The sequence below is a fragment of the Homarus americanus genome, unplaced genomic scaffold, assembly GCF_018991925.1.
Source record: "Homarus americanus isolate GMGI-L3 unplaced genomic scaffold, GMGI_Hamer_2.0 scaffold19518, whole genome shotgun sequence".
Classification (NCBI taxonomy): domain Eukaryota; kingdom Metazoa; phylum Arthropoda; class Malacostraca; order Decapoda; family Nephropidae; genus Homarus; species Homarus americanus.
The window spans coordinates 42,207-63,495 of record NW_024723340.1 but is presented as its reverse complement, the minus strand read 5'-3'; the positions used below and the strand labels follow the sequence as shown (position 1 = coordinate 63,495).

Below are 21,289 nucleotides of genomic sequence, written 5' to 3'. Positions count from 1 at the left end.
CGTAGCGATAGTTAGTAAACATGTCGACACAGACACAATGGCACTGGAACCTGCTGCCTAGTGTAATTTTAATCGAAATTCTTTCTTATCTTCCACTGTCCGATAGAATAAATGCATGTTCTACGTGTAAGGCATGGCGTTCTGCCCTCTTCCACCCAAGTTTTTGGCGGAAAATAGTGTTGGTGTTTAAATCTTGCGATTGGAGCGGGCTGGAGCGGTCCCGCTTTGTGGCCTCCTGGGGAGTCAGGAAACTACGATCCTGTATCCTCCATCTGGAAACTGTTAACACAAATTGCCTGGTTGAAGCTGACCATGTTCTTCTTAAGCTTACCAGAAACCCACAGGTTAGTATAAGTAAAGTCAGAGTTCCTTTTGTTATGTGTCAGATTTATCTGTGAGAGTTAAGAGAACTGAACTTGATGCTGTGTGCATGGATTTCAGTGAAATTTATTGAATATTGGTTTGATTTGATGGTGCATACTTATGAAATCATAAAACTATAAGACAATGCAGTAATTTTTTAGCTTAATGTCACCATTTCAATTGTTTCAAAGCCACGGTTTTTCTCTGGGAAGGTCTTTGCTGGTTTGAAATGTAGTTCTGGCTTGCAGCCTTTCTAATTGTCTATCTTTCAGCAGTTTCACAGGTATCTGTTTTATTGCATTGAATGCAAATTTAGTCATGAGTAAAGAAAACATAGCATTTGGTTGCAGTTCTTTGTTCTGAGGTTCAGCCTGTACAGCACTGATATCCTACTAGTACAGGATGAGAAAGGAGTGCAAATGGAAAACCTGCAGTGTTCAGTAGGGCTAAACTGGCCAACACATTTCTCACATCTGATGTAAATCCGTGTTGAACCTGAGTCACTGGTGGGTAAATTTTTACTTTAGGACATAAGTCCCTAGGGGTTGACCAAATATTTTTCCAGTGTATTTTGGTGTGTTTAAATCTGACCTTCATTTTTGGCAGAAATTGCTTATTCCCCCCCCCTCCTCTCATTAATAATGGGGAGAGCCTGGGAAATCGGGGTCTTTGAGTGGGGGAGAAAACGAAAACGAGTCATCTGACCTAAAAAAACCTAACCTAACTCCTAGCCGGCCCCCGGACCTGGTAGGCCTAACCTGACCCCTAGCTGGGGGCGGTAGGCCAAGCTTAAACTAACCTAAATGTTCCAGTCGTTAAAAACTTTGGGGTGCACCATGACCAAAAGTACAATACCTTAGTTAGAAGTGGAAGGACCAGGGATACATAAGAATTGGATAGAATGATTTTGTCTTTCTCGTAAAACTCCGCAATAAACTTAAAATAATTGTAGGAGCACAAACGACAACCAACCTCCACCACGGCTATTGTGAGACGTCAATGAAATTACCCAGGCTGCTTCCTTTGAAAAAAAATTAAATGATTGTTCGAAAAAAATTTGCATGAAGAAATCGATACCTTATTGGTCATGACTGGATGATGTCAGTCAATATTGCGCATGCGTGATGCGTCAATAACATCATCTCACAGACGAAGACTGAAAACTACTTAAAATAAATTAAATTCAATTGTGTCGCTATTATCCTTTTCCGCCAGGTTTATTTGGGATTCAAAATGTTCAGAATAGGGAGATATAAATGTTTCAGTAGTTTATAAGTTTCGGGGGCACTATGTCCGAAAGCAAAATAATACCCACTGGTGATAGGCAAGTGTGTTATTGCTGTATTACTGAAACCCTCCTAAATTAAAGGCCATTATGGGTTTTTAATCTAATTATCTTGAATATGCAAATTAAAACGAAATTGTTCAGTAGCTTATCATTAATATTGAATATAAAGTATTATATTGGCGGAAAGCACCGTTAGCTTCAGAAAAAATGATGGAATTGAACCAAAATTTGTGGAGAGACTAATATCATGATTCTGAACACAAAAGTGGAAGTGAGAATGCACAGAACCTTGCCTCACCTTAGCTTAACTAATTAACAGTTGAAATAACAGTTTAACTTAACTTAATTGAAAATTTGGCAAATTAATTGATTAACTTCGATTAATTATCAATTAACTCCTTAGAAAAAATAACAAATAATATATAACACACCAGCTCTTGCACCCAGTGAGTATCCATACTGTTGACTTTCCTGTACAGTCTCTCCTCGACTTACGACAGGGTTCCGTCCCGACGACCAGGCCGTAAGTCGAAAAGGCGAAAATAATACATAGAAATTCTAAAATGGGTGTCTCTTTTTATTCTCAGCACCACGATAACTCTCACTTTTATGCTTGCCAGCCATTTTAATGGTAATTACAAACGACAATTTTGTCAGTACACAGCGCGATTACTAACGTCGGGACTCGAAAATACGTAATGTGAAAAATATTTTATACGACCATGGCCGTCGTATGTCCGGGTTGTCGTAAGTCGAGGAGAGACTGTATAGTACACGAAACGTTCGTAACCTGAATGGAGAGAGTGAGGCTGCCTTGTCTGCTGCCTCTCGGTTACTCAGTTGTCATTGCAGTGCCCATGTGATAAACCCGCTCAAAGGGCGAGGTGTATATTATAATACTTTTTGCAAGTTGAAAAGTCTTGAAAGTTAAAAAATGAGACAAACAGTTTCGTTTACACAATATGGAAATGAACATAATGAGGTTATCATGGTGTTTGTAAAAAAAAAAGATGCAATTGTTATGAACGGTGTTGTGGTAATTTGGTGAACCATAATTTGAGTACAGTACAGGGTATCTGACTTGAACTTGGCAGTTAGCATTGAAAAAGTTTGTGTTTAAACTTTCAGAGATTATTATTTATTAGATAGGCAGAATTCTTATCTTTTCATGATATCATTTTTCCAAGTAAGAAAGTTTAACTTGATTTTGCATACTGAAATAATAAAATTATTTACGTGTGAAAAACTGTTGAGAAAAAAATAAAAAAGTCTAAGAATTTATAATTATTTTATCTCAAGATTTATTCATACCAAGGAAATAGTGTGCCAGACTGCCTGATTCAGTTTGGCTATTCAGGTATTCAAACTAAAGTATTCATTGACTCTTCTGGAAAACATTTACAGGATATTAAGTTATTTAATCCACATGAAAGTTTCCCTAAGCAAATTTGACACAGATTGGTTGACTTAACTTAATTGAAAAATCTTAACTTAATTAGTTAATGTTAAAAAAATCAGGTTAACTTAACTGGAAAAAAATGAAAATTAACTTAACCAGTAGTTGAAACTTAATTGCCCCATGCCTGGTGTGCACACAGATCTGCAGAAAATATTATGTTTGTTAACACAGAATATTTAAGGACAAAGGCCTGGGTTAACCAACCACCTAAGGAAAAATATTTATAGAAAACTTTTTACTTACTTTCTTATTCAGTTTTTTGTTCTTAGTTTTTCTCTTTGTAAAGAAATACACCTGCTTGAATCTGCCATCATTATTAACATGGTCATGATTTACTTATAATTGTAAGCCTCGATCAGAGTAGAACATTCTAGAATCTCCCAGGCGTCTCTGGGTTATTCTAGGATATTCGAGAAGCGTCTGACGAGGCGTATATAAGCTGGCGCAGGCTTCCTAGGGGCAGTTGTCCTAGTGTAAAGACTAAACCAAGCAGAACAATCGAAGACAATTGTTGTGCAAGTATTGTGGAATTGTTGTACTTAATATAAAGTGAGAAGAGTGTCGTTTGAGATCAAACACCTTCAGTAATCAAGGCTATTCAACTCATAAATCCATATACATCTGCAACAGAACAAAATAAAACCCAATTAAAACAAGAGAACATTTAGAGTAAAAGTAAACAAAAACATAATTTATTCCCTAATATGACATTTACCCCTGCCAACATAATCAATCAAACATCATAGCCGTACCGCTGGGGTTCTCTTCGCTGCCGAGTAGAATGGCGAAGAGGTAACTCCTGCATGATACTAGGATTCAGCAATGTCGTCCCGGTATCTCCCTCTGCAGCAAGTCCCTCACCATCATCCAATGTTTCTGGCTCCACTGAAGGCGAGGTTGATCCGGCAGAGATGTCTGAGGATGAAGTTCCACCGGGGCATGGAACAAGATCATGGAGGGAAACTGAAGATTCACATCCATCTGGATACTTTATGTGCGCATACGTTGGGTTAGCCTCGAAGAGCTCCACCTCATCAACGAGAGGGTCACCTTTGCTTGAGCGAACGGATCGGCGTAAGAAGACAGGACCTGGAGTCGTTAGCCATGTTGGCAGGGATATACCCTGACGAGATCGTCTTGGAAAGTTGAAAAACCTCTCCTGTGGAGTCACGTTGATGGCTGTTGAGAGCAATGATCTAATGGAGTGAAGTGCTTCGGGTAGGAGAGCCTCCCATTCAGTATCCGGAACATCTTGAGATTTGGCAGCTAAACATATGGACTTCCAGATTATACCATTGTACCGTTCTATTTGACTGTTTCCTGTTGGGTGGTTAGGTGTAGTTTTACTGGACGCCACTCCTCGACTAGCGAGATGAGTTTTCACTTCACGAGACATAAATGCACTTCCTCGATCAGAGTGGACTAAACTCGCCATACCACAAAGCGAGAAGATGGTGTCCAGACATATGATGACAGTTGAGGATGTCATGTCAGCACATGGAATAGCAAAGGGAAATCTGGAATATTCATCCACAGCAGTGAAGAGATATAAGTTTCTCGTGCGTGATGGAAGAGGACCTTTGAAGTCATTGGTTGAGTAGCTTTAATAAGGGTATTTTCAGGAGGCCTGTGAAATGTTGGCTTGATTTCAGCTCACACATGACAAGTTGAACAGACCTTTTTCACATCCTCCGTAGAATGGGAGGTTCTTAGTCCTGACGAAATGAAGCATTCTGACAATCCCCAGGTGGCAGAGCCCTTCCTGGATGACAGCAAGGTTTGACGACAAGATGGTTCCGCAGAGCGCTCAGGTGAAAGTGTCAGGAGCAGTGTTGTCTTTACCTGGACAATACCAAATGGAATAGCTGAAACAAGCTAGTTCGAGCCGCCACCGTTGTATCTTGTCATTTTTTACTTTAGTCCTCCTACGACTGTCCAGCATAAATGCAACTGATCGCTGGTCAGTAACAATGGTGAAGTGCCGTCCCAACAACAGACCACTTTCTCACCGCTTCAATTATTGCAGTCGCCTCCTTCTCAACAGGAGGATAGTGAATCTCACTGCCAGATAACACCCGAGACATGAAGGCAACTGGCCGACCAGCTTGATTTAAAGTAGCAGACACGGCCACATCCGACGCATCACACTCCACAACAAATGGGATGGCATGGTCAATGCTATTTAGGGCAGTTTCTTCAAATCTTCAAAAGCTGTGAGCGCTTCACGGTCCAGAGGAAAAGATCTAGCCTTGTAGAGAGGCCGTGCCTTGTCTGAAAACTCCGGGATCCACTTAGCGTAATAAGCAAACATACCAAGTACACGTTGAAGAGCTGATCGGTTTGTAGGTGGTGGAAGTTCTTACAGTGGTATTAGCCTTTCAGGATCTGGTTTGATTTGACCATTTCCAAGTTGATAACCCAGAAGATTGATCGATGTTGCTGATATTGTAGATTTGGATGTATTGAATGTTAGCTTCCTTTCCTCAGCAGCAGCAAGAAATTTCTCAGGATTTGCGTCATGTTCTTTCTGATCCCGACCACCTATGGTAATATTGTCAACGTAGGGAAATGTGTCACATAAATTCTCCTCCTCCACGAACTTGTCTATGGCTCTTTGAAAAACGGCAACACCATTAGTGACACCAAATGGTACTCGTGTCAATTGATACAGTCTGCCATTTGCTTCAAATGCTGTAAAGGGTTTATCAGACTCGCTTATGCGTAGTTGATAGTATGCGCTCTTTAGATCAAATGTTGAGAACATTGGTACTTAGCAAGAGTGTTGACCATGGTTTCAATGTTTGGCAATGGATATGCGTCGAGATTGGTGTAAATATTCACCGTAGAAGAGTACTTGATGCACATTCGTTTTCTGTGACAGCCTGAATCATCTCTTGCAATCACCACCTGTGCACGCCAAGGTGATGTACTTGATTCTATGATGCCTTCGGACAGTAAGCGTTGTATTTCTTTGGTAATGAACTTTTGATCATCGGGGCTAAACTTCCTAGATTTGGTGGCTATTGGCTTTGCAACTCCTTGCGTGTTTGCAAATAACAGTGGTTCTGACATACCTGCTGATGCCAGGCTTGTTACCAATGTTGGAAATCTTGAGCTCAGGTCTGGGTCCTCCATACTCTATGGTAACTGAGGAGTGTTGTTTTTGGAAATCTATGCCGAGAGTAACATCACCACAAAGATTCTCAATGACGCCCAGACGTGTGTTTGGATAATGACTGTCATTCATATAGAGATCCACCGTACATTCACCTATCACAGAAGCCGTTGAAGAGGACATTACCAGGGTTATACTTTGGGAAACGGGTTTGATGTGAAGCTTAAGCCGATGGGCCACTGTCTTGCAATGAAACTCTCAGAGCTTGCCGAATCAATAAGGCCGGAGATTCGTCTTCCATTTACCTTTAATTTTGTAGCAGAGCAATTCAGGCAATGAGGAACAGCAGCTGAGATGGCACAAAGAGTAGGAGATGAAATTGATGCCGTTACCTGTTTCTTACCCTTAGTCTGACAGACTTTTGCCCAGTGCCCTCTTTTTCCACATGAAGAGCAATCACTATCTTTAGCTGAACATCTCGCCCGTAAATGAAGACTGCCACCACAAAACCAACATCATTTCTTAGTGGTCATACTTGCAAGTGTTGAGTCCTCAACTGGACGTATATCTTGTTGATTAGTGTATGGTGACTTAACAGTTTCCTCCACACATCCTGAAACTGCTGCAATGACAGGGCCTAGTGGCTGGAAGGCTTCCAAAGTATGCTGTACAAAATCCAAGGTTCTAGCTTGATCAAAGGCTTGAGAGAGTGTGAGAGCCTGATTTTCCAATAGACATTGACGTATATTTGCAGAAGACAGTCCGTTGATGAAGGCATCCCGTTATAACTCTTCACGATATTCTTCGGCTGTGACAGCTTTTAGAGTACAATCTTTGCTGAGTCTGTGCAAGTCGCGAAGAAATTCATCCAGTGTTTTGGAAGGACGTTGACGTCTTGTGGCGAGCTGGTGTCTGGCGAATATCTCATTTTTCTTTTTCACATACACCTTTTCCAACACTTGTATAGCTGTTTCAAACTCCTGTAGCATCAGCAAAGTATTCATACACAGTAGCAGATACATATTTTGTCAAACATCGTAGTTTGTCAGGTGTTCTGTCTCCACACTCATCAATAAAGTTTTCGAAAGTTTTACGCCAATGCTTGTATTCCTTCTCAGCAGCCGGGGAATTTGGATCAACATCAAGCTTGTCGGGGCAGAGTATGCTTTCCATGTTGCTAGTAGAATATGAATTAAATAAATTGTCGTTTGAGATCAAACACCTTCAGTAATCAAGGCTATTCAACTCATAAATTCATATACATCTGCAACTGAACAAAACAAAACCCAATTAAAACAAGAGAACATTCAGAGTAAAGGTAAACACAATCATAATTTATTCCATAATATGACAAAGACTAAGGAATTGTAAACTGGTAGTGTGCTGACTATATATTTGAAGTGCGGAGTTAAGCTGTGAAGACATTACCCTGTTAACAGTGTTGTGAAGAATTAGTGCTTATTAAAGACGACTACAGTGCACAAGTGTGTTTCTGTGACTTGGTGGAAATTTACCTAACTTTTGTTTGTGTACAATACCGATCGTCGGGAAATTACCGGAGACTGGCAGGACAGCCAGTGGTAATTTGACAACTCCTGTGAGATATCTACTGCATCTGTACATATGACCCTGGCCACTGGTAACCAGTGGTGGAAGCTGGGTAAGTGGTGAAAGGAGGAGGGTCATAACAATACAGTAAATGTATCCATTTAGCATTAGTTCATTTAACGTTAATTCGGTGAAGGAAAAAAAAATTGGACAACCTTTCTCACAGCCTCACTTAACGTTAGGTCAAATTTTAGTTTAGCGATAGCTTGACTCACTGAGAAGGGGAAGAAACTGGGGATGAGGTGGCCTGTGAGATTGCATGTTGCCATTGTTACATGTTATGAAACTATAAAAATTGTGGAACAATCATTATAATACTCTAATGTGGCTTAGAAATGAAGAAAATGTGATAAAACTATGAAATATGAAAAATTAAGAGCATGGGTATGTATGTTTGGGAAGTAAACATATGCGTGGAGGCTGTGGGATGTAACTGCGTTGCTGGCTTGCCAGTCCACTCGCACACATACCTGTATGTCTCCAAGTCAGCTGATTGATTGCCTGGCTGAACTGTGTCACATGCTATTGTATTTTATGGTATGCTGCTGTATATATTCATTTTATTGTTATAGCAACTTTGTTCATTTTTTATGTAAGTACAGTACTGTACTGTAATTGAAATTTGTTCGAATTAGACTCGCCTTTTGCTCACAAAATTGTTTAACTCTGAACCACATTGTTTATAGAGAAGTTTGGTGTTAATACTTCAGTAAATCAATCATTTAACTTCAAAGCCGTGTACAACAAACTTGTTTATAATTATTATTATTGTGTTAGGGAATACTACTGTACTCAGTGTTTGCTGCCCTGACATTTGAAGCTGTTGTTTGCCCTCTGTCCTTTGCTGTTGTCCTTCGTTCAGCAATAATTTCGCTTATCAGGTTTTTCAGGAATGCAACCCTATCATTAAATGAGGGATACCTGCACAGTACAGTACTGTATATTGTATTTAGTTTGTCTTTATAAACTGACCAGGCCTGGTACAGAAAGCCCTGAGATGTCTGTGTCCACACCTCACCATCTTCCGATTCTTTGAAGAAATTACGAAAAAGTAAAAAATAAATTGACATTAGATATTTGTATGTTAATTGAAACATTGGAAAAAATTCTGTACCTTTGGATTTTTATAAATCAGATCTTCATAAATTGGGGACTGGTTGTACAGGATTATGTATATACAGTAGGGTGTGTCATACGGAGGCGAATTTTTTTTTTTTGAGTTTGAAAAATCGGCCCATGGTATTAATGATGTAGTTCTATGTGCAGAATCATGTGATATCTTCAGATTTGAAAAGTTTTAATTTTTTGCTAGGTAAATTTTAACTTGAAATCTTATGAAAATTCAGTATTCCCACCCTTTTACCAACACCACTAAATAGCTTATTTAAAGTAAAGTAAATGTATCAGGTTAATTTATTAGGATGAAAATGATGCAGAATAGTGAAACGAATGATCTTGACACATTTATTAAATTTAATATTCCTTTAGAAAACAAAATCATCAAATACAAAAACCGGTTTTACTACTACGACCCGGTGTTGCTGCACACCATAGAGAACATGTCTTTCTTGCTTCTGTTTCTACTCATCACCTCCCTGCTGACCACCTGAGCTAGGATGTAGCCTTCCCTCCTCTCCTGGCTGTACACGTGACTGCTGGCCTCGCTCACTTGCTGTACACAACGCTCTATACTCTGGGTGTGCGAGGGCCAGGCAGGGGCATGCATGGGATTGTCCAGGAAAGCTCTGACTTGAACATTGGTGAGGCTGCAGGTAAGAGGGGGCTAACTGCCAGCCTGGATGCTATCCAGATCTATGAGATCAGTGAGGGTCTTGGCACCTAGATTGACTTCAGGAGTCTTCCTGACCCTGAAGGAATCGTCACCAACTAATTCGTCATGCCCAGATCCTCTCATAAGTCTCATATCCAAGATCTGATCGCCACTCTTCTCCTCCTCATCCTTACTGCAGAGCATTGTCTGCAGAACTGCCTCGGGATGAGCATACTCAGGAAGATCTCCTCACAGTCTGCTCCATTAATCTGAACAACCTTCCTTGGCTGACTCCTCAGGAGCCTGCTGGAAGAGAACATGTCTCGGACCTTCGGAGAACGATGACTTGACCTTGGTAAGCGGAACCAATTTGGCAAGTAGACACTCACGATGAATGGACAATAAGTCTCAGGTTGTAGTTGGTTCCCTTTCAGTTTATGATGAGCCACCAAATTCTGCAGAACCTGAGAGCCAAGTAGAGCCACCTAGGAATGTGAGATTGACCTATCTGCAGGAAAGCAAGTCTATCAGGCATGACCCCAGTTTGATGGTACTGCAAATCATGTAAACCATAGTACTGGTCAGTACTCAGGTCACGCCAATGACAGTATGTGCAAGCTCAACGAGTGGAGGGCCAACTGTGATTTTTTTCAAAGCTCGGATTTATTTCTAACTCAGTGGCAGAGTCCAGCATCTTGCCAAGAGGACCAGACCATCTGTTGTTTGAAAGAGTCTTGCCATCCAGCTCCTGGATCAGATGCCTGAGTGGCAACTCGTTGGTGTGGAGGTCACAAACAATCCAGACCAGCTTCCTCCCAATCTTCCGCTCTATCCACTGTATGACCCCCCCTTGCCACCCTGTGTTCGTGTTGGTGCTGTCCCTCCAATGGCCTGCAGGGTCTGGTCTACGTTCCTCTCTCTGAGCCAGTTCACAATGTTATCTGCCACTATCTCAGCTGGTTTCCTGATGTCATCTTTCTCTGGAGTGAAATGCCACAAATACTTCCCTTCTGGTTCACTGCAGCAGGAGTAGTGTTCCTCCTTCACCATGGCAGGGAACAACTTGTCAGAATCTCCAACTTTCATGAACACTTTAGTCATCCCTTCTCCCATCAAAGAACAAACAATTGATTCCATTTTCTCTTATCCCCTTATCAAACTCCTCTTCTAGGTTACTGACAAGTTTCTCCTGAGCTCTCCTTACTTTGTTATGATCTATCACCAGGTGAACATCATCAGGTGTTATCAAACCACCGTCAATCCAGGCAGCTGTTGCTATCTCTGCAGTTTCTCTGAGACCAGTGTGGTGTCGCATGCTGGCCAGAGCTATGCTCGGGATATCTTTCCTATTTCGAATCTTATGCCTGGAAGGTTTGGGATCATTATTTTCTGGGTTAGGGACAAAGTCACCATTCTCCTGGTCAGCACTCGGATCAGCCATGGGGAATTCATTAAACTCTGAATCAGCTTGACTCCAATCATCGGCCTTTTTTACCTCACCCTGGGCCTTCTCGAGTCTCTTTTCCTCGGCAACTCTTCTCCTCTTCTGTCTCTGTGGCAGCCTCCTGTCTCTTGGACTCCGGAATATCTTGGCTAGAAATCATGAGAGCCCCTATACTGCCAGTCTTCTCTCTCTGTGCTTTGATAAATGCCAGTTCGATCACAGGAATCTTCAGTTCAAGCTTGCAAATACAGGAGATGTGGGCCTCGGATTTACAGTCACGATCGCATCCAAACTCAGGACAGAGAACAATTGGGCACTTGCAAGTAATTATATCAAATAACTGGTCCAGTTGCTTGGCAAAGCTGTCCTTAACTGCAAGTTTTCCTCTCCCAAGAGAGATATCTCTTGCCTTTTCCCAACTGGCTAGCAGTCTCTCACTAATCTTCTTCTGACTTGTTATGACTGGAGGCTTGAACTGAGCGTTAGCCAGAGTGTACTGTGCCAAGACAGCTTTGGTCATATCACTGGCAATGTCTTTGTTTGTGTAAGTTCTTTGGTTCTTTTCACTGATTTGCCTGATTAAAACACCGTATCTCAAAGCATCTCTCAATGTAGGCAACTCCGACTTCAGGAGCTCTCTCCCAGACCCAAGATAGTGACTGAGATGGCTGGATTTTTGGTTCCTCGTCCTGACACAAGCAGCCATGCATAAATATTATCAACTTATAAATGCATCAGAATCTGAAACAGAAAAAAATATTGTTAGTTGGGTTGTTAAAGAATGAAGTCAGAAAGCAATGTTCACTATTTAATTGTAATGCACTAATGCAGCTGTACGTTAGATTTTCGATAAATTTCACGCTAAAATTTACCGAGCAAAAGGTTGCAAAATATTGAAACTGAAATTATTTTCTGTTTATATACACTAAAATCTACCAAAAAAGTGATGGGCCATTAGTTTAGCTGATCTTCCCTCCTATGACACACCCTAATATACAGTATACTGTAATACTTGCTGACTCCCATAAGAAGTATAAACTGAACAATTATTTCATTTTTAACCCCATCTCAAGGTAGCCAGTGTTAGTACAGTTAAGTATGAGTAATTGCTGAGGTACTAGTAATGCAGGTATTATATGTTGTATTTTTTCAGGTGGAAGAACTTATTTTACTACCAAGTCATTGCCATACATTTATAAAGGGCCACGATCGCCCTTACTACTTCCGCCACAACAACAACAATAACAACAAGAACAATGCATCTCATCCCCGGTGTCTACCATGTTCAAGATCATCATATCAGTTCATTGAGAGGTACAGTGCTCTATACTTTTACTTGATAAATGTTTTGGGTTTCTTTAGTACAGTATCAAAATCTTGATCCTCAGGAATTTTATTACCCTGAAGAGTTTTGTGAGTTATTGGGTACCTGCATGATAAAACAGTGGTCATGCAACTTATTAACTTAGGGTGTGGTAGTTGTATTGGCGACAGCTTCTACACCTTAAACAAATTCACACCTAGGTGGCCCTAGGGTAGGCCATCCTCGTACATGAGGGGCAGCCATTATTATATACAGTAAACCCTTCCCATTCGCGGGTTTGCATTTCACAATTTCAACGATTCGTGGTAAGCATATGGTGGCTAGCTTGCAAGCCTTTTCCTGCAGCTCAACTAGTCGCCCCCACACGCCCACAGTGTCTCCTCTCCCTCTGTTCGCACTCAACCGTTGTCTGTGACGCATCATCTCATGTTGCACTCTCAAAAATTAAGTGTTTCTGTGTGAAATGGCCCCTAAAAGACCGCATAGTGTCAGTGCTAGTGGAGTGAAATGTAAAAGACAGAAGTCGGTGATGACCCTGACAAGGAAAGTTCAATTATTAGATAAGTTAAAAGAGGGGTTGAGTGCTGCCATGGCTGGTCGGTTGTTTGGTATAGGTATACATTAGTGCAATATAAATATACAGGGGGTCCCCAGGTTTCGTTCCTGAGGACGTTCTTAAATCGGATTTGTATGTAAGTCAGAGCACGTGCTATATGCATACTGTACTTCCAAAACTATATTTAAAATCCTACTGTATCATAGTCTAAGTCCTTATATACATCTAAAATCACTTAATTTAAGACTAAAGAAGAAATAGAATGACAAAATACATTAAATGAAAGAAAAAATATGTAATTTGGTAAATAAAATGCTGTAAATTTCAGGTTTAGCCTTGTTCATATTGGCAGGCTTTCGTAAGTCGGGGACCTCCTCTGTGTGTGTGTGTGTGCGCGCACGCGTGTGTGCGTGTGCGCACGCGTCCTCCCCCCGACTCCACCACTGCCTCTGCCTCTGCCACCACTAGAACAAAGCCTTCAAAATAAAAGTCCTTTGGCAAACTCAATCATATCTACAATCTTTCTCTTACCCTCAAATGAGTACTTTTTCATTTTCTTCCCAACTCGATACTCGGGAGAATTTTTTGTCTTTGTTTTTACCCCATCATTTGAACCGACTGGCCACTCAGGCGGTCTTTCACCACCACTATCATCCCCTCCAATAACCCCAGGTACTTTTGGGGCCATTAATCCGCACAAGAACACAGCGCCAAGCGAGAGTGAATAAAAAAAAAAGTACACAAAGGTGAAAGTCACTCAAACAAACAGTGGGAATGTGGATTGACTCGGTCAAAATATCTGCCTGAGCAGCTGACTGGTGCTTTGTGCTCAGTAAATACTCACCAATAATACTCACTAGTAGTATTAAGCGAGATTTATCTTGCACTTATTATTTTACAATTATTAGTTGTGATTGCATTTAAATTTAATCTCTCGCCAAAGGTGAGGGTTTGGTCGCCATAATGAAGGGCAGGGCACTTTGAATTTTGACCGCCAACTTCGAATTCGCTAAACAGAAAGTCGCCAAACTGGAGGGTTTACTGTACAGCTTGTTGTCTCTTGGCCCACATGTGGCAACAATCAACCTTTGACATAAGGGACCTCCAATTTATTATTATTTTTTTTTTGACAATAAATTAATTTCAAAGCTTTGTGTTACAATAAATACCTGTATTTATGAACTCACAACTTCTGGCAAATGTCACAACTTGCTAGAAGCTGCTGGGACATACACAAACCCACTTAACTCGCTACTGTATTGGGAAACTCAACTTCTTAGTGGACTATATTGTTTTTTATTTTAAATATTTATGAAATTATATATTTTTTAATGTTGAAGAAGAGAAATAATCATCCAACAGAAGCTCAGGAAAGAAAATCTCTGGTTTTCTCTAGGTCTGGTTTGTCAAGGATCTGTATTTATATTTTAAAATAACATTAAAATGCATTACCTCTTGAAGTAGGAATATATTGCGGTTTTATAATGGCTGGGAGATTAACCTTGAAATTATTTCCCACTTTATCCTCACCTCTGACAAAATACTAAGATTATAACATTAAATCACTAAATATTTTAGCAGTGGTGCTCATGAATCACTTTAAATGATAATATTTTTCTCTCCTTTAGTACTCAAGAATTATTGCAAAATATCATAAGCAGAACTAAAAACATCTTTTTTTTTCTTTCAGTGTACAAGAATCATTGCAAAGTATCATCAGCAATAGTCGAAATCTGCGCACTCTTACACTAGGCTGCATCCAGGATTTAATTGATCAGGCAGATATATTTCTTCCGTTATTGGCCCACCACCAGTCAACTTCCATCTCAACCATTGGTATGGCCTCAGTGAAATATGATCCCAATTCATATGCCCTGCTTGACATCACTCCAGACAATTTTACTGCCTTCACTAACTTGCAGGTGTGTTATTGTATATTTTCATCATTTGATTGCTAGGAAAATATATCCTAAAAACACTTATAATTGTGATTTATGACCAGCTATACTTCACCAGGCAGCTTAAGTTTAATCTGCATACTAACCCATTGGTCTAACTCTGAAACTTGGGAGATTTGATGTTATTGACTTGGGTAATACTGGAGGAGATGGCTCACACCAAAAGGAATTTATGGAAATGGTTAGTTTTTTCCAGAGATGTTGTACGGCTGATAGTAAGTAATAAAAACAATACGACAAGTTTCTCGTTATATTGGATTACAGTTCCTGTATTATTATTTTTTCCCCATTTCGTCCACCCTACAATCAAGATTTACCTGTTGGTGGGCAGGGCATGAAAGAAGAGGGAAATTATGGGGTAAAAACACAGCAAGCACTGATTTTGACATCTGTACGTGCTTTGTGGGCAAAGTAATAAATAATTTATCTTAAATATGGAGCCGCTTTTCTCACGTCCCCACGATGTCAATGCTTCTTTCCAAAACTAAAGCCAGTTGAATCTGCTATTTGTTACTACTGTATCTATAACAAATGTTAGTCGATCTTATCAGGGTTTGTTATACTTTAAAAATGGATTGCAATACTTCTGTTTGTTATCTAATACCATTCCATTTTCTGTTCATGGTGTCTTTCTGCACAAATCACTCATATTTTTTCTTTGCTGCGCAATACGTTTTAGAAACTCGTCAATATATGCAGGATCAAATCATATGGTTGAGATTTAAACCCATAACTGGGGTTTGGATAGCTTTCCTTTAAATTTGTAATGTCAAAGGATTCCAAGTTAAATGTAGTTTAGTTTTTTTTTTTTTTTTTTTTTGTGCACTGGTTGTTCCCTTGATCATCGGAAGCTTTCAATCCTTGTTGAGGATCAAGCATATGTGAAGGACTTGATACTTGATCATGGTCTTGTTGGCAGGACCTGCAAGTGTTAAAAAATGTGACAGGGACATGACATTTAATGATCTTAATGTGTTTCAGTGCAACATTCGACAGTATTATTGCGTGGTTTGGTAAGGTTAAGTTCAATTCTGTTAGGTTCTATGCATTTACTTTTGATATTATTACTTACTGTCATCTAAACAGCATCTTTGGAAATTTTGGTCCATTTCCATAAGCTCCTTCTGGTGTTAGCCACCTGCTCTGCTTTTACCTTGATTGGGACTAAGTGGTTTGGTTAGTATACATCCTTGTTGCAGCTGATGTCCTGAGAAGGGAGTGTAGAAAAAGGATTTCCCTCACAATGGAAGGCAGGAGGCCTGAACAACCATGTGATGTCAATCTTGCTGTTAGGTTACTTTGTCCCCTCCCCCCCCGTTTAGGTTATTACGCAGTTTTAAACACCCTTGCATTACAGTAAACAAACATAGAATATACTGCACAAGTAATACTAATGTCTAATGCTGTTTTACTACAGACCATGCACCTATACATACACAAAATAATTGCCATTGTCTGCATAAAACACACATTTTTGACAACCACCAGAAAAGGATTTTAATACCCTGCACTGTATAGTACATGAAATCCTTCCAAGTTACAATATGACAATGGGGACCAAGGAGGTGCTATGAGTTAAATGCCTGCTGTAAACAATGCCTCTCTCATTCAGCTGATGCCATCCATGCAAGACCTTTAATGACTACAGTGTAGTCTCGGTTTACGAGGTCAATTAAACCCGTGGAGGTCCGCGTAAAACGCGAAACGCGTAAACGAAATAAGAGAACATATGGGATTAATTGAAATTGAGACTGGGCCGACCCCCAGACTACCTTTTTTCCGACATAATACGTACGTTGTAGTAAAAATAACATCTTAATTTTATGATGGTATGCACACACAATTAATATATAAGAGAAATATCAATAATATTAGCTTTTTGAACACTTACGTTAGTAGAAGAGATGGCTGGGCACACAGGGATGGGGAGTTGGTTCCGAGGCAGAGGGCAGATTAGTGGCCCATAGGTGTATCACTTGTATCACCTGTATCACTATCCACCACAGAGGCTAGCAGGGCCTCTTCGTCAAACCCCTCAAAGTCCATATCCTCACTATCACTGACCTGGGCTGGCTGTGGCTGTGGTGGATTGCGGGTGAAGAACTCGGTAATATTTCGTTGACGGCTTGCATTGATGTGGTTGTGATACATCTGGACATACGGCTCCATAGATTTCAACAGATGGTTATTTGAGACTTCATAGCGATGATTCACTGGGTCTTTGGCAAGGATGAGCTTGATTTTCTCAGCAAACTCGATGACCTCCTTTTCAACACTATGTGTTAGTTTCTGTTCCTGTTCTTCTGTAACACCTGGCTGTTCACTGACGTCATCATCTTCTAACATCTCCTCTGCAGTCACCTTAGGTTGCCTGATTACCTCCAGGATGTTGTCGTTGGTGGTCTCGGAGAAGCCTGCAGCTCTAACACTTTGTGCAGCCTCTCTTGCTATGTCCAATGCCACAGCAACAGACTGAGCCTCACCAGCCACCGCTTGACTCTGCCTCTCACCTGGGATACCCTCCAACACATGCCGCCACGCGTGACGAATCGTTGCCACAGACAGCTGCCCCCATGCCTCCACCAAGAAATCAACAGCTTTCTTGACGTTAAACAGTTTCCAGAACTGCTTGACTCGCACTTCATGGTCCGCCAAATCTTGTTCTGGATCCTCACTCGCTATCGGTGCCACTCAGAAGGTTCTGCAATTCATCCTTGGTGTTGGTGAAGTCGTTCAGGAGCCGAAACTTCTTTGCGGAGAAAGCAGCCTTGACGTTACATATCAACTCCTGGTCCATGGGCTGGATTAACGATGTAGTGTTAGGGGGAAGGAAGACCACTTTTACATTGGGGTGATGATCCAGTAAAAGGGGCGAGTGTCCTGGTGTGTTGTCAAGGAGCAACAAAGTGTTGAATGGAACATTATGTTGCTTGCAGAATTTCTTCACATCAGGAACGAAACAGTCGTCAAACCAGGAGAGGGACAGACCAGTGAACATCCACGCCTTACGTGAGGTTAGCCAATGGACATTTAACTTGCTCATGTCCATATTTTTGTAGGTATGCGGCTTACGGGCTTTGTGGATCACAGACAACTTCAGCTTACAAGTGCCGGAGGCATTGGTGGTGAATAGGACGGTGATGCGCTCTTTCTGCAACTTCCGGTACCGACTCTTCCTCGCAGACTTGACTACAAAGGTCTTGGATGGCAATTTCTTCCAAAACAACTCGGATTCATACATGTTGAATACTTGGTCGTCGGTGTACTGTCCTTCCTCCATAATTTCTCGTAAGAATGGGGGAAAATTCATTGCGGCAGCCCGGTCAGCACTGGCTCCTTCACCAACAATTTCAACGTTCGTGATCTTATTACGACTTTTGAAACCTTGCAGCCACCCAGCGGAAGCAGTGAAGGGTTTGGGCTCTGCAACTCCCATTTTTCTCGCCACTGATACGTACAATTCTCTCGCGTAGTCCTGCAATGCCCGAGTGTCGACCGCCATGTTCCTACTTGACTGACGCATCAGGTACCTGACCAACAAACTTTCAGTCTTGAGCAGCACCTTATTGTGGCAATATTTCACCATTGACGCACCTGCAGACTTTGTGATGCTCATGTGCTCTTTGATCTTGGCGGCATCTTTCTTGATGGTGCGGATCGTCGATTCATTCACGCCATGTTGTCGGGCGAGATCCACCTGCCTTGTGCCTTTCTCTAAGTCCTGGACGATTTTGTACTTAGTTTCATAGCTTAAGGCGTGTCGCACCTTCTTGGGCTTGGGGCGGCTTGGGCCAGGTAGTTCAAGGTTTCTCTGGGGTGGTAAGGGTCCAGCGGAAGCCATTGTTGAGCGGATTAGCGGGCACAGGGAGCACTGTATACGCGGAGACGGAGAACAATGGGACTGACGCATCTAAGGTCAGCGACTTACTCCCTCTGGTGGCAGGGCACGCCAAGTTAAATTAGACCAATCACAGCTCGCGGTGGAGGGGATGCGCGGCCCAATCACAGTCCAAAACATCATCTGACATCAACGGTGATGTAAGAGCGACCTAGCGCGCAGCTTGCCCACGCCGCTTCCTGCGTAAATTCAAGAATGTACCGCGTAACTAATAATTGAAGCGTCTGGACAGGTACTGCGTAAAAAAATCCGCGTAAACCGAGACTGTACTGTATATTCTTGCTTTTGACCATAATGAATGGTTTGGATAATAAAATGTCAAGATAATTGTATAAAGGTTCTTGCATATATAGGTATATAAAACAGGGTAGTAGGCAGCTATCAAACAGGGAGGTACTACCATCTGGGAAGATATTGGAAGCATTATGTACTGTACAGTATTGTCTAATGGTAGACCCTAGACCTTGTTGCCATATGGCATCACAAAACTTGTGTCCAAGTCCCAGGATGCTGATCTGACATTCTGCCTCATTTACACACAATTGCAGGGTTTCAATTGTTACTCTTACCTTGACAACACTACATATACTGTATATGTCGTTTCTCACTCTTGATTTTTTTTCTGCACTTTTAATATTATTAGTATTGTTGTTTTAATATAATTTTATTTGTTTTTATTAATTTTAATTATTATTATTATTTTTTATGATTAATATAAGTAATATCTCTGTTAGCTGGAATCCCTCTTAACTGGAACTCTCTGATAGCCAGAATTGAAATGTTCTCAGAAAATTGTTCCCGAGGCCAAAATTTTCCGGAAAATTCTGGCCTTGGGAACGATTATCTGAGGGGCACGTTTTCTGGAAAATTCCAGGGATGGGGGAGTATTTTTTCTGGGTTTGAGAGATGATGTAATGCGCAGTTTCTGGAACTTCCGAGAGTATGTTTTCCGTTACCCGAAAAATTTCGGGGGTTAGGGATTTTTTTTTTCCGGCTTTGAGAGAGTTGTTTTGTTACCCGGAAATCTTTCATTCCCGGAAGTGCTCTGCACTAATTGTTCCAGCTAATGGAGATATCATTTATTATATCCCCAGACCCTGATATGGGTCAGTGACCCGTGTCCGGGTGGGCTAATACCCTTAAAAAAATGGTAAAGTATTTAAATGAAAGATAATGTAACACTGCTTGTTTACAAGTTTGACAGTAGATTTTGTTTCATTTCACTCATGTGTATTTTTCCCTCTCCCATTCCTGCTTGTTCAATATTATGATTTGGAACAAATGCGTACATTATGTATGCTGTTTTGTGGATTTTATTTACCCAAGTTAAATATTTAGAGAATAATTTTTTAATTAAATTTCCACCAAAATTATGGGTTGTGTTCTGTATATAATTTGGATTATATTGATGCTATAATGTTTATTAATAACAAAGCACAGAGTGGACTTGAGGGTAGACTCAACATTTTTAATACCTTTGTTTGATTATTTGTGAGAGAATTCTCCTACAGGTATTATCATTTATTTATATGTGTTTTGTGTGTGTGTAGACACACACACACACACATATACAATACAGTTAAAGGAAATTACTGTCTCTAGAACGAATGGCTCCCTGTCCCAGCCGGCCAAAATGCCAGTAGTATCTTTAAAAATACCCTTAGACATTCTTAGGTACATCCAGGGTGTCATCCGCGAATTAAAAATCCGCAAATTTGAAGGGCATGCTGTATTTCTTTTCTGTTACACCTCATCTGACTCCTGGCTTTTGGATATACAACAATGCCTATAATGTACCTGTTTTAACAAAGTGGACATTTTCCTGACATCAATTATGTGTGTGGGATTAATATTTCTGGTGGATGGGAATTTTTTTTGTTACAAGAAATCTGGAATAAACAAAAGTACTGTACGTGTGTTTAAATACTGACAACTTGTAGTCAATTGAAATATCATAATCCACTTTTTTTTTGTTAAGTTCTTCTTCTCCATCAGGTTTTAACCTTAGATTATGACTACATGAGTGACCGTCTTTTGAGTGTTCTGTCATCTCCCTACAACACACCATTAAGACGATTAGTCCTGCACGTCCATGGAATTGACCAAACCCATCGTGGCACAACTGAATATATGTGGTATCGCTTTAAACAACAACAGTGAGTATCATTTTTAGTGTGTACTTTAGCAAGATGTAAATGTCATGCTGGACATGTAAGATTTTATTGTACTGTTCTGTACTGTACACAGTTTCATGAAACTTTGTTGGAAACTGTTAGAGAAGTCATGTATGGTATATAAAATTAATTGCAGGTAGACAGATATACAGATGGGCATATAATATATTAGCTTGATTAAAACCTTCTAAATAGTGATGTCTAGTTAAGTTCATATTACTGAAATCTAATGAATTGTTAGGTGATATTCTTGCATCCATCACCATGCAGTTATATCAGAAAAGTTATTAGGTTGAACAGCAGGCTATTCCCCCCTTTTCTTTAAATTTGT

At 40.6% G+C, this 21,289-nt stretch overlaps 1 protein-coding gene across 1 annotated transcript in view; it reads left to right on the top strand.

Moving 5' to 3' along the window:
- Positions 1–21,289, top strand: part of LOC121863406 (F-box only protein 33-like) — a 52,187-nt gene continuing 30,898 nt past the window's right edge. Inside the window, exons 1-4 of the mRNA XM_042362033.1 lie at positions 1–344; positions 12,202–12,362; positions 14,619–14,850; positions 20,780–20,940. Coding sequence (XP_042217967.1) covers positions 21–344; positions 12,202–12,362; positions 14,619–14,850; positions 20,780–20,940 — 878 coding nt within the window. The 5' untranslated portion in view covers positions 1–20. The remainder of the gene's footprint in view (positions 345–12,201; positions 12,363–14,618; positions 14,851–20,779; positions 20,941–21,289) is intronic.